The following is a 13,249-nucleotide window of genomic DNA, read 5'->3' as shown; positions in this document are numbered from 1 at the left end:
AGCCCTTGATTTTTGGCTTCCAAAACACTTTTCACTTAACTCTGTTCTATCTTACCACTTAGGAGCTTAAGAGATAATTTTATTTTATCAATTGTGTGAGTTTGTTTTTCATGGTAGAATACTGGTTTTGGTGATATGTGAAAGCCACTTAATTGTATATAATGTATACTTTATGTAGTATCTTCAAAAATGTAAAACAACAAAATTATATAGTTAGAAAGATGCATTGAAGTTTACCAAGAGCATAAATTTCTTTACCTTTTGTTATAAACATAGGAAAGAAATAATGAAGATTTATACCATTTGATTCATGAAACAGGGCAGTAAATATACTTTTCTGGGATATATATATTACTGCTATTTGTCAGTTATTGCATTAAAAACTTATGGAAAAATAAAAAGATTAAGAAAAAACTGTTCATAATTTTTATTTTGGACTGGTTTGATGATAATTCTCTTTGAACTGCTCCTACTTGCATGGGAGGTAAACCATCCCCCAAAAGTCTTCAGACATCATCCCAGTGCTACCCAGTGTCAGGATATTTATGGCTAATTTTTTTTTTAATTGGATGACTTCATTGGAATCTCATGGGATGGAATTTATGGAATGTCAGTGGGTGTCACTGGAATCTGCAAGTGTTGTGGGACCTTTTGTGTGAGAGTATCCTGCATATTAGGTGATTTACAACCAGGGAAACTGCTGTGTCAGGGGATTGGCATTAGACATAGGGAAAATTTCTGTTAGATTTGTGGTGTTTTGTTGAAACCATGTTACTTCTGTAATAGTAAGGTTGCCAACATTTGGATACTCAGGGACCAGCATATAAGACAGAGGATTACCCTCCATGGAAAATTACCCGTATGGGGGTAGTGCCATCGGCGCACCTCGCGCAATGTAGGCATTACTTAAGGGTCTTTGCAGCATCCCTTTGGCCCCTAGCTACAACCCCTTTCATTCCTTTTACTGTACCTCTGTTCATATTCTTTTTCTTCCATCTTACTGTCCACCCTCTCCTAACAATTGATACATAGTGCAACTGCGAGGTTTTCCTCCTGTTACACCATTCAAGCTTTTACTGTCAATTTCTGTTTCAGTCCTGAATGGCCTTAGTTGCCCCAGTGCTTGGCATGTATGCCTAAAATCTATAAATCAATCAATCCATGGAAAATTAGTAGCACTCCAGCAGAGGAAATTATTGAGATCACTGCTGTCTTGATGAAAGCTTCAGAGATTCGTAGTATGTTAATAATGTTAACATGACAATTTATGATAGGCTGAAACACACTTAACAAAAGACACCACATGTTGCAAGATGACTGTCATAGACAAAGGTGACTGTCGTAGACAAAGGTGCATGCCAGTGCCATATCAAGAATAACTTTAGCAGGCACCGGTATTGATGGTTTTCTCAAGACTTCTATTTGGGTTTTCTCTGCATCTTTGAAATTGCCATGTGTGTGTTATCCTGAACAGTAGTTACAGAAAATAATTTTATTGAGAGTGCAGTACTGTAAATCAACATCCAAGTATTTATGGAGGGCTTGTATTTTGCTAATCCTTTACATTTTAATGATGATGAGAAGGGAGTTATCTTTGTTGCTAAGCTCTGAACCTGAGTTGAAAGTACAGTTTGTGAGTGCTGTCTTCATGATTTCTAACAGTACTATTACAGTACTTAAGGTGGGGTACTTAACCTCATGAGGCTAAGCTTTCTAATACCCTGTAAAAATATGGTGTGCTTCTGGAGTCTCACATTGTTGAGGCTGACAAATTGTCTCAATGGCTTTAAAAAAGGCAGGTACAGAAGCACTTTGCCTTATGTTGTTAATCTAAGCCATGTTTAATTCCTTATAAGCAACCCATTAACATCACCATTACGTTAAGTCATTCAGTAGTTCAACAGTAAAATTTATATTTTTATATATATTTACCAAGTAATTACATGGCTAATGAATTCTAATAACAAGCAGCTAAAATTTGAAAATTCGAAGTAGCGATTCTTTTGTTTATTTTGGTGTAAGTAGCTAGCCTCGCCCACTTTCAGGGAAGAAGAGGAACAACATTGCAAGAAGGTTCAGTTTATTCCTGCCGGCTTTCGATGAAGGTTGTGAGCAGCAGCCATAGTAATTTGGATTTTCGTAGGCTGTATTGGTTATTTTCCATAGAAGATCGGTGAAGTATTTTGGATTCTTTTGATTGCCTTTTGGTATTTATTTAGTCAGGTTGACTTTATTTGGATATTTTACCGAATTTTGACTCTTGTTTGGACTTAGTTGTCACTTACTTTGACGATGTCTGACGCTAGTACATTGAGCACTCGTTATTGCAGCAAAGGCTGCAATATGAGATTAACTTCTGCCAAATATGATTTACATTGTGTGTGTGCTAGTTGCAGGGGCCAAGGGTTCTCTACAGATCTTACCTGTGCTGAATGTGTTGACTGGGACTCTAGACAGTGGAAGATTTTAACTTCTCACCTTTCCAAACTGGAAAAAGACAGAATTAGGGAAGCTAATGCTAGGAGTGACAAATCTTCAGCTAGTCAGCATTCTTCTAAATCTTCGTCTGACGTTCCTGTAATTTCTGTCGTTTCTCCTAATCCTAGTCCTTCAGGTTTACAACCTGTTCCTGTTCCCAGCTCTCATACTTCTGACCCCAGTGCCGTTGCCACTCTTGAAGCGAAATTTGATCGGAAGTTTGAGTTATTAATGCATTCTGTGTCTCAGTTGGGTGATTCAGTTCACCAAATTATGAACTTGTGAACATAGTACTCATAGTGAAGTGTTAGTGGAGGAGCTGGCTGTCTGTCCCGCCGACTCTCTTACGTAAAGGTCCCTGACATACTCCCCCGCACCTGGGAGAAGTCATACCGGAGGCCCAAGGCAGGTTGGTGGGGTCTGCCCATGGGAAGTCGGCCCCTCAGTCGCACCTGTTGCAGATTCCCAGGTGTCAACAAAACGCCTTTCCAAGGGCATTTTCTCAGATGTGCACCGTCTTTCCTCCAGCTACCAAGCGCTGAGTCCTGAGTGCAGGCAACGGTGGCGATTCAAGGATGAATCTAGATGAATCTAGACCTCTCAAGAGGTCTGCAGTAGATGTGTCTAGCACCCATCAGGTGCCTTGCAAGAAAGTGAAAGAGGCTGTTCCCTCTTGTAGTTTTCGGGACAGTCCGGAGTGTTTTTGCCAGAATTTTGCCCTTCCAAACGTCGTGTGTTGGATTCTGATTGTTTTACATGTCTGTGTTTCGTTGGAATGCCCATTAGCGCCTGAGCTGTCCTCTGTTCCTGAGTGCACTTCTTTGTTAGAGCGTCCTGCAGCTCCCGATGTCGCATCTAGATGCTCCACTTCTCATGATGTAGTGGTTTCGGCAGTAGCAGCCGACGACCAGTTGACGCCGCAGCGCCCATTGGCACTGGAGTGCGCATTGGTGCCAGAGTGCCCATTGGTGCCAGATCCTCCTTTGGCGCCAGAGCTACCATCGACGCCAAATACAGCTTCTGAGCGCCCATTGGCTCCCGAGCTCTCTGTATCTTCTGCTCTTCCAGTAACTCCTGAGTGCCCAGTGGCGCCCGATCGGCCAACGATGATTGGTCTTGCTTCTTCACATTGTATGACGACACCTTTTTCTTCTGCGGCGCCAGTGGTGTTAGACCTGTCTCTGGTTCCCTTACAGCAGTGCCTAGATGACATTTTGAGCTTTTTGAAACCTCAACCCCTCCACCAAGTCCGGTTGATGTGCCTCTTTCTCCAGTCTTGTCAGCCAAGGAGGAAGAGGATATCCTACCATGGCATATTCAGCTCTTTTGTGCGTCCTACTTTGCTCCTTTCCCAACTTTTTCTCTCCAGCGGCTCCTTCTCCAGCTTCGACTTTCCAGATGAGTAATCTTAGTCTAAATCCTCCAAGCTCCCCAAATTGGTGCTTTCTACTTCAGCTAAGAAGGCCATGAATGAAGTAGAGTGTTGGTTAGCGGACAAAAGAGAACAAGGGAAGGCAGTGTTCTGTTATCCTCCCTCGTGTTTATTGCGGAGGAGACATTCATATTACGCTACCGGGGAAGTTCCCTCTTTGGGTGTGTCTGCCTCCACCCAGGGGGACTTCTCTCGACTCATTGAAGCCTCCCGTAGGTCTTCCTTTTCCGCAGTGAAGGTGATGTTCTCTTCCGCTGAACTTGATCACCTGTTGAAGAACATTTTCAAAGTTTTGAAGTGATCATTTTCCTGGATTGGGCAGTGAGCACCCTGGCCAAGAAAATCCAGGACTTTCTTTCTGTTCCCATGGATTTATCTTTGGATCTTCTGGGCGTACTCTCCTGTATAGACGGGAAGTAGAGATGCCTCTCAGGAATTAATCTCGATGTACGCTATGGGTATTTTAAAGAAGAGAGAGCTTTGGTGCTCTTTTACATCCAAACGGGTCACATCTGCACAGAAATCGGCTCTTCTGTTCTCTCCTCTAGTGTGTGACTTCCTTTTCCCTCAGGCGGTAGTTAATGGTATCGCTTCTGACTAGCAAAGGAAGTCAACGAAAGATCTCCTTACTCGGTCTTCTAAATGTGCTCGAGAGAATTTTTCCTTTAGTGCCAAGTCTTCCTATCCTGTGCAGTGCCAGCCCTTTCTAGGCACCAGGCAAAGATTTCAGTCTAGGCCTCGTGCTAACGTCTGTTTCTCCTCCAAGGCCATCAAAAAGTCTTCATCCAAACCTCCTTCCAAAAAATGAGGAAAGTTTTCCTTGTGCAGCAGTGGGTGCCAGGCTCCTCCTTTTTTGGGAAGAATGGGGTGAGAGAGGAGCAGAACAGTACCCAAGAACGGATACTCTATTCCGTTTGTATGTTATCCACCCTTAGTCAAGAAACCTATCGCATTAACAGCATGTTCGAAAGGCTTGAGAAGGTTTTTGGCCCTCTCAAAGGAGGGATCTGTTCTTCTTCAAAAGAGAATGATAGAGGAAATCACAGATGTAGAATCAGAGGGGTTTTACAGTCACCTTTTCATGGTTCCGAAGTCTTCAGGAGGATGAAACCAGTGCTGGTTGTCAGCGCACTGAATGTCTGTACGGAAGGCAAAATTCTGAATGGAGACGAACAGCTCAATTCTTGCATCCATTCGTCAAGGGGACTGGATGGTCTCCATAGATATGCAAGATGTGTACTTCCATGTCCCCATACATCCAGACTCGAGGAAGTACCTTCGCTTTGTCTTTTGGAACCAGATTTTTCAGTTCCAAGCACTATGCTTCGGACTTCCGATGGCCCCTCAGGTTTTCACCTGCATTCTCGCTCCGATAGCAGGTTGGCGTCAGCATTGCTCTCTAACTGGACGACTGGCTCATTCGTTCTCCCACAAAGGAAGATTGCATCGGGGGACTTTCAAAAGACTCTTGCTCTAGTGAAGGAGTTGGGGCTTTTGATCAACCTTCAAAAGTCTCAGTTAATTCCATCTTAACAGATAGTGTATTTGGGAATGAGTCTGAATTCTTGTCTTTTTCAGGCTTTCCCTGCACCCAAGAGGATAGAATCCTGTCTAAAGACGATAGATGAGTTTCTCGCTCTTCAAATGTGTCCGGCCAACAAGTAGATGAGCCCCCTAGGAACATGGCTTCCATCGAGCAGTTTGTCTCCTTAGGGAGACTTCACATGAGGGTACTCCAGTTTTACCTCAGAGACAGTTGGGACTGAAAGAAGTATCCAGACTTGTTTGTGTTCCCAAGACATCAAGAAACATCTGCTTTGGTGGAGATCCAAAAACAGACTACTAGAAGGGAAGTCTCTCTTTCCTCTGAACCCCGACCTGAGCTTTTATGCAGATGCATCTGATTTAGGTTGGGGCGCAGTCCTGGAGGACAAGGAAGTCTCCAGAAGGTGGACGTCGGAACAGGAAACTTGGCATATAAATTTTAAAGAACTGACTGGGATTGCAAGCCTTTGCTTTGGAAGTTCGAAACAAGACCATTGCAGTGCACTCAGACAATATGACTGCCCTGGGGAAACTCACTCCTTCTCCCTCTGTGAGGCGGCGTGGGACCTCCTTCTCTGGGCTCATCAAGATCAGACAAGGATGGTAATGAGATTTGTGAAAGGCAGGATGAATGTACTAGTGGACCAGCTGAGTCACAGCAACCAGTGATTCTCACAGAATGGATGTTGGACCCACTAGTATGCTTAGAGTTGTGGAAGCTGGTGGGAAGGCCGACAGTAGACCTGTTTGCAACCTCCAAAAATCACCCCCTTCCACTTTATTACTCTCCAGTTCTGGATCCTGCATCATGGACAACAGATGCTATAATGTTGATCTGGTCCAACAAAGAGCCTGTATGCATTCCCTCCCTTCGGGATGGTAAGGGAAATGATAATAAATTCAGGTCTCACGAGAATGCTTCGATGATCCTCATAGCTCCCTTTTGGCCTCTAAGGGAATGGTTCCTGGACCTGATAAGTCTCCTATCCATTTCCCAAGACTACTTCCTCAAAAATCTCTAGATGCAGGAGAGAGTCTTCAGCCAGTGTCTACCAAAGCAAGTGGATTGTTTTCCGCACTTGGTGCCAAGCAAATCATGTCTCTTCTTCTAAGAAATCTGCAACAGAGATCGCCAATTTTCTATTGTTCCTGAGAACTTCTAAAGGCTTGTCCTCATCCACTATCAAAGGTTATAGGGCAATGTCAGGCTCTGTATTCAGGCATAGAGGCCTAGGTATTTCTTTGGATTGGGATTTATCTGAACTTATTAAATCGTGGGTACAACAAAGTGCAGAGATTTACAGCAAGTTTCTTGGAACCTGGACATGTTACTTAAATGGCTTTCAGGTCCTCCCTTTGAGCCTATTGATTCTGCTTTGCTGAGGAACTTAACTAAAAAGACTTTATTCCTAGTACCCTTGTCTACAGCCAAGAGAGTAAGTGAGATCCAAGCTCTGGATAGGAGAATTGGTTTCTCTAATGGAGATGCGATTTGCTCCTTTACTTTGGCTTTCTCGCTAAGAACGAAAATCCAACCAAACCTTGGCCTCGTTCTTTTAGCATTAAGAACCTATCTCAGGTGGTAGGTTCGATAGATGAGGAAAGACTCCTCTGTCCGGTAAGGGCTCTCAAGTGCTATCTCCATATGACTGACAAAATAAGAGGTACGTCTGATCACTTGTGGTGTTCAGTAAAGAACCCTTCACGTCCTCTCTCAAAGAATGCCCTCTCTTTCTTTCTAAGAGATCTCATTTGTGAGTCACATTCACAAGTGGGAGAAGAACTTCTTCCCTTTCTAAGGGTAAGAGCTCATGAGATTAGAGCTGTGGCTACGTCCTTATCGTTCAGACATTATATTTCTCTTGCCTCCATTCTCCAATCCACTTATTGGAGATGTAAGTCAGTTTTTTTGGCACTTATCTATGCGATGTTGAAACAGATTTTGATGATTGCAGTACCTTGGGTTCTTTATTGGGTGCTGGCACGGTGTTGGGAAGGAAGTATAGGAAGCATTCCTTCCATCCTTACTCTTCCGCCTTGGTACTTGGTGTTGAGTTTAGGGGAGCCTGGGGATACTCTGTACTGGGACACCCTCCAGGTCTTTTAATGGTTGGGTGATGGTGTTTTTAATCTTTTGGTGTAAGTATCAGTGTTTTTATCTGGTGTTGTGTGTCGGTACTGCGTCTAGGGCAGGGGCAAACTTTCTATACTTTGCTAGTGTTCAGAGAAGTCCTTCGCTGCAAGGCCCCCACTTATGTAGCAGGTGACACTCGAATATACTGCCACCTCTACGGGGTAAGATGAGTGCCACCAGAGGCAGTATCATCCTGCAGCAGCTCTCTACCAGGTAAGGAACAACAAACATTGTATTAATGTTAAAGACTCCTTTCTATTCTCAAATTATTACTTTTAATACTTGAGGTAGTATTCTCAAATTATTACTTTTAATACTTGAGGTAGAATAAGTCCTCAAATCCCACCTCCTATCAATGTGGGGAATCAGCTATGTAATTACTTGGTAAGTTACATTTTTATAATAAAATAAAGCTTTATATATACTTTCCAAGTAATCAGAGAGTGGGAGCCCTCCCTCTTCCCCTCTCATGGACATTGCGACATGAATAAATTGAACCTTCTTGCTATGTTGTTCCTCCTCAATTGCTGGTTATTAGAAATTGTTAGCTATGTAATTACTTGGTAAACATATATAAAACTTTATTTTATTATAAAAATGTCATATTTTAACTGATGCTATTATAAATAAAAGCAACAAATTCCTGCATTTACCTGATGAGTGATGTTGATGGTCGAGAGGAAACCAGGTAATTCATGGTCTTTCATGTTGATGACGGTGTTCATCACTGGAGCATCATTTTGATGTTGGATAAGATCCTTGCTCTATCATTTGAGACCGTCATCCGACTCGAGCCAAAAACACAAGCTATGGTAGCAACCTTTTCACCCTTTTATGGGATTTCTTTTGTAGCCACCTTATCCTCTTAAGGATCTAGCATGAGGCTTAGTAGCATTAGCATTAATAGCAATAGAAACTTTCTTTTAGCCATAGGGACAAATGTAAGTCACAAGTTGAATAAACTGCCATAAACTAGTGCTGCCACACAGCAAAACACTGGAAGTATGAGTACCAAATGTTATAACTTGGTTTTAGAAAATTTAAAGCTTTTAAATAATTTTATACAATACATTAGTTACTTGGTATATTTTAACATTTATTTGTACAGAATTTTGAAATTTTTGTTGTATTTAAGTGAGTTTTACTTTTTTTGGGTTTTTGATGTATTTTGCTGACAGATGTTTCATGAAGTGATATCAATTGAATTTAATTTTTCATATTTTTATCAACAAAACCACCATACAGTTGAAAATGATGGAAGTCGTGGAGGTATATCTGTGAATTATGTACCTCACAAATCAGGACCACAGCAAATTCATAATATCTCCAAAGTCATTGTACAAAAGGTATTACATAACCTAATTGAAATAAAATGGCAAATGATGCTCTTAATAAACAGTATTGCAAGACTGGTCACCAAAACCCTGCATGTTAGATATATCACACAACCATTGTGCCATGAAGTTGGGTAATTTTCTGCTTCCCCACAAGTACTTTTTTGTCAGAAATTAAAAAAAAAAGAGGACTGTGGCTTTGTAGTTCCTAGTTTTCATCCATTTTTCTTATACATTATTTCAGTTTTTTGTAAACTTTTCTTTTAGTACTGTGATTTTTTAACTGAGGAAAAGAGTAAATGGTAATTTAGTGAATTTGAAAATATGTGTAAGGTAACCTCTTAATTTTGACTAAGCATGTAATTAGCTGATCACATAGGATGATAACATTAGATTATCTTTTTTAATCTTTTCAGGATTGAGTGAGTTGATCTTCAGATATCAAATTATGTTAAAAATGCCTTTTCTGATATTCAAAGTGCAAAACTTATATAGTATGGCACAAAGTTTAAATTTCAATTAATATTATGGGATGATGAAGAATTTGAAGCAATTGTTGGTGCTTCTAAACACTATTTAAATTCCTTAAAATTATTAACTGATGTTAGAGCTGTCAGGCCCCACTGCAAGGTACTACTTTTAGTGAGCATAGCATTGCTTGACACACTGAAGATGGTGCTAAAGGATCTTTGGGGAATCCTTTTGGCCCTTGGCTGCAGCAAGTTAGAGGCATTAAGTCCATTCCCTATAGTTTCTTCAAACCTGTCTGCTGTCCAACTATTTTAACTGTAGCTTTTTTCCAATTTTCATGTTTTCTAAGAATAAATTGTTTTGGGAAGTCTTAGTCTAGAATGGGTGATTAGCAATAGTTGTTGTTACACAAGACAAAGCACAGGGCTGACAAGGAGTTAATTTGGGTTTGCTCTGAGGTTATTCTCTGTTCTTTTAATTTTACTTTTGTATAAGTTAATTTCTGCTAATTAAATCCAAAATAAGTGTTATGCCAGGTTGTTGTGTTGTGTTATTGCAGTATTGGAGTTTAGGAAGTCTAAGAAAAACTAGTTTATTTCAGGTAATGATGAAACGATACCGTTTGGATATGTTTGAAGAAAATGAAGTGAACAGGGGAGCTGATGATGTCATTATGGGAGAGGAGGAAAATGTAAATCCAGAACCTGTAGTGGATGTCTTCGATGAACTTTTGGGCCCCGCTTTTCCATCTACAAGTCAGCCAGTAGAGGTCCCTCAGAAACCAATATCGGTACTGTTTTAGCGTTACTGTTATAATTAGTAGTTGTTGTAGAAATAGTAGTAAAATATATTGATAGTTATTAACCCTTAAACACCTATTGGATGTATCATACGTCGACTAAAATTGTCTGTTGGGTGCCAAGTGGACGTACCGTACGTCGACTACAAAAAATTTCAACCTTCGGTCAACTTTGACTCGACCGAAATGGTCGAAAAATGCAATTGTAAGCTAAAACTCTTACATTCTAGTAATATTCAATCATGTACCTTCATTTTGCAACAAATTGGAAGTCTCTAGCACAATATTTCGATTTATGGTGAATTTTTGAAAAAAACTTTTTCTTACGCCATGTTTAACTAAAAATTTCATAAATTCTTTTGTCATTTTGTCGTAATTTTTGCACTGTTCTATATTAGCCATTACATAAAGTTTTATATATGAAAATGTGCACAATTTCATGTACAATACAGCAAAATACAACCCATGGTTGTAGCTTTTATCAGTTTGGAAATATTTTCATATAAATCACGATAACTGCCAAAATTTCAAGCTTAGGTTAACTTTGACTCGACCGAAATGGTCGAAAAACGCAATTGTAAGCTAAAACTCTTACATTCTAGTAATAGTCAATCATTTACCTTCATTTTGCAACCAATTGGAAGTCTCTAGCACAATATTTCGATTTATGGTGAATTTTTGAAAAACTTTTTCTTACGTCAGCGCCAGAAATTCTTTCGTCACGTTGTCGTAATGTTTGCACTGTTTTATATTAGTCGTTATAAAGTTTTATAAATGGAAATGTGTGCAATTTCATGTAGAATACAACAGAAAATAACTCATGATTGTAGCTTTTATCAGTTTTGAAATATTTTCATATAAATCACGATAACTGCCAAAATTTCAACCTTCGGTCAACTTTTAACTTGACCGAAATGGTAAAAACGCAATTATAAGCTAAAACTCTTACATTCTAGTAATATTCAATCATGTACCTTCATTTTGCAACAAACTGGAAGTCTCTAGCACAATATTTCGATTTATGGTGAATTTCTGAAAAAACTTTTTCCACACGTCTGCGACCCATGGTAACTCGGCCGAACATCTCAGAAATTCTTTCGTCATGTTGTCGTAATGTTTGCATCGTTTTACATTAGTCGTTACATAAAGTTTTATATATGGAAATGTGTGCAATTTCATGTAGAATACAACAGAAAATAACTCATGGTTGTAGCTTTTATCAGTTTTGAAATATTTTCACATAAATCACGATAACTGCCAAAATTTCAACCTTTGGTCAACTTTAACTCGACCGAAATGGTAAAAAACGCAATTGTAAGCTAAAACTCTTACATTCTAGTAATATTCAATCGTTTACCTTCATTTTGCAATAAATTGAAGTCTCTAGCACAATATTTCGATTTATGGTGAATTTTTGAAAAAAACATTTTCCTTACGTCTGCGCGGTAACTTGGCCGAACATCTCAGAAATTCTTTCGTCACGTTGTCGTAATATTTGCACCGTTTTATATTAGTCGTTACATAAAGTTTTGTATATGAAAATGTGCGCAATTTCATGTACAATACAGCAAAATACAACCCATGGTTGTAGCTTTTATCAGTTTTGAAATATTTTCATATAAATCACGATAAATAGAAAAAATTTGACTTTCGGTCAACTTTAACTCGACCGAAATGGTCGAAAACTGCAATTGTAAGCTAAAACACTTACAGTCTAGTAATATTCAATCAATTAGCTTTATTTTTCAACAAACGGGAAGTCTCTAGCACAATATTTCGATTTATGGTGAATTTTTAAAAAAACATTTTTTATGTCCCTGATTACTGAATTCATGCATCATTTTGTGATAATATTTTCTCTGTGTTGCTTTGATTGTTTTACAATTTGTTATATACAAAATCATCGCAATTTAGTGTACAATACAACTAAAAAAATTATCTCATTAGCTTTAACCGTTTTCTTACTTACAGCGCGATTTGTATACAATTATATGAGTTTTTTTCACTGTCATATATTCCAATATTTATATATGATAATGATATTTTTTCATTTCTGATGGTTGCATACTAAACTTCAGGCAATGACAAAAAAAAGGAGCCAAAAATGAACTGTTAATCTTAAAAACTAAGCGTGCTGTGATTTTTTGAAACAAACTTTTTTTCCGCTTCGGCGCTAACTCACCAAACGCCGCCGGCATACGGGAGACGTTTTTGTAAATAGAGGCTCGACGTTTAAGGGTTAACTGGTTTTTTATAAGTTGACATCTCCAAAAATTTTCGAGTTTCATGCATATCCTCGCACGTAGGGTGTACAGGTGTGAAAATGATAGTCAGGCAGCTAATAAAAGTCCCCCTTCGATTTGGGACCACCTTGACATGGTGAGGGGGCTCTTGAACCCCAGGAATCTGTTCCCGGGTTTGATTCCAAGAGTCCCATATACCATTATATATTTCTTTGAATTAATTTTTGTAGAATTTTACGCTTTCGCTAAAATTTATTGGATCTGATAAATAGGGAAAGATATCATAACTGGGATTGGGTTTATATCCAAAGCTAAATAGTGGGAACTGTGGTAGGACCATCAACTGCCCGATAATGTTTGGACCCAATAGATATTAGGCGGAACTATTCTTTAGGGCAGGGCCACGGATTCCAGGGGGGTCTGGTTTTTGGGATAGGAAATTCGGCATTTTATCTGGTTTGCCTATAACATGATTAGAGTGGGGATGATAGTATTCTTGTAATACCTTCGGTCCTAGCAAGCGGGTTTGACTTACATTTGGGCCACTATAATCATGTTGTGCCATCCCCTGTGGGGTAGGGTAGGGATGTGGACATTTGGGAGTCGGTACTCACTTGTGCCATTGGTGGAAGAATAAACCCCATGAAAGGCTGATGATATCTTTTTAAGGTTTTCAGGTTTATTATTATTATTTTTTTTACACCTCTCAAATCTTTATATCTAGCATTTATAAGGATTCCAGTACCCTGGACCCTGTGATGATGCTGTTCTGGCACAGATGACGACCTCTGCATCCACCTTGGAGATTGAAAT

The 13,249-nt window shown here is 39.6% G+C and overlaps 1 protein-coding gene across 5 annotated transcripts in view; it reads left to right on the top strand.

Moving 5' to 3' along the window:
- LOC136837312 (TIMELESS-interacting protein) overlaps positions 1 to 13,249 on the top strand; it is a 129,498-nt gene that overhangs the window by 59,727 nt on the left and 56,522 nt on the right. For all 5 annotated transcript variants that reach the window (XM_067102063.1, XM_067102062.1, XM_067102064.1 and 2 more), the window contains exon 5: positions 9,996 to 10,184. In XM_067102063.1, coding sequence (XP_066958164.1) covers positions 9,996 to 10,184 — 189 coding nt within the window. The remainder of the gene's footprint in view (positions 1 to 9,995; positions 10,185 to 13,249) is intronic.

This window comes from Macrobrachium rosenbergii, chromosome 58, assembly GCF_040412425.1.
Source record: "Macrobrachium rosenbergii isolate ZJJX-2024 chromosome 58, ASM4041242v1, whole genome shotgun sequence".
In the NCBI taxonomy this organism is placed as follows: Eukaryota; Metazoa; Arthropoda; class Malacostraca; order Decapoda; family Palaemonidae; genus Macrobrachium; species Macrobrachium rosenbergii.
Note: the sequence above shows the minus strand (reverse complement) of the source record. Positions and strands in the feature narration are given on the sequence as shown.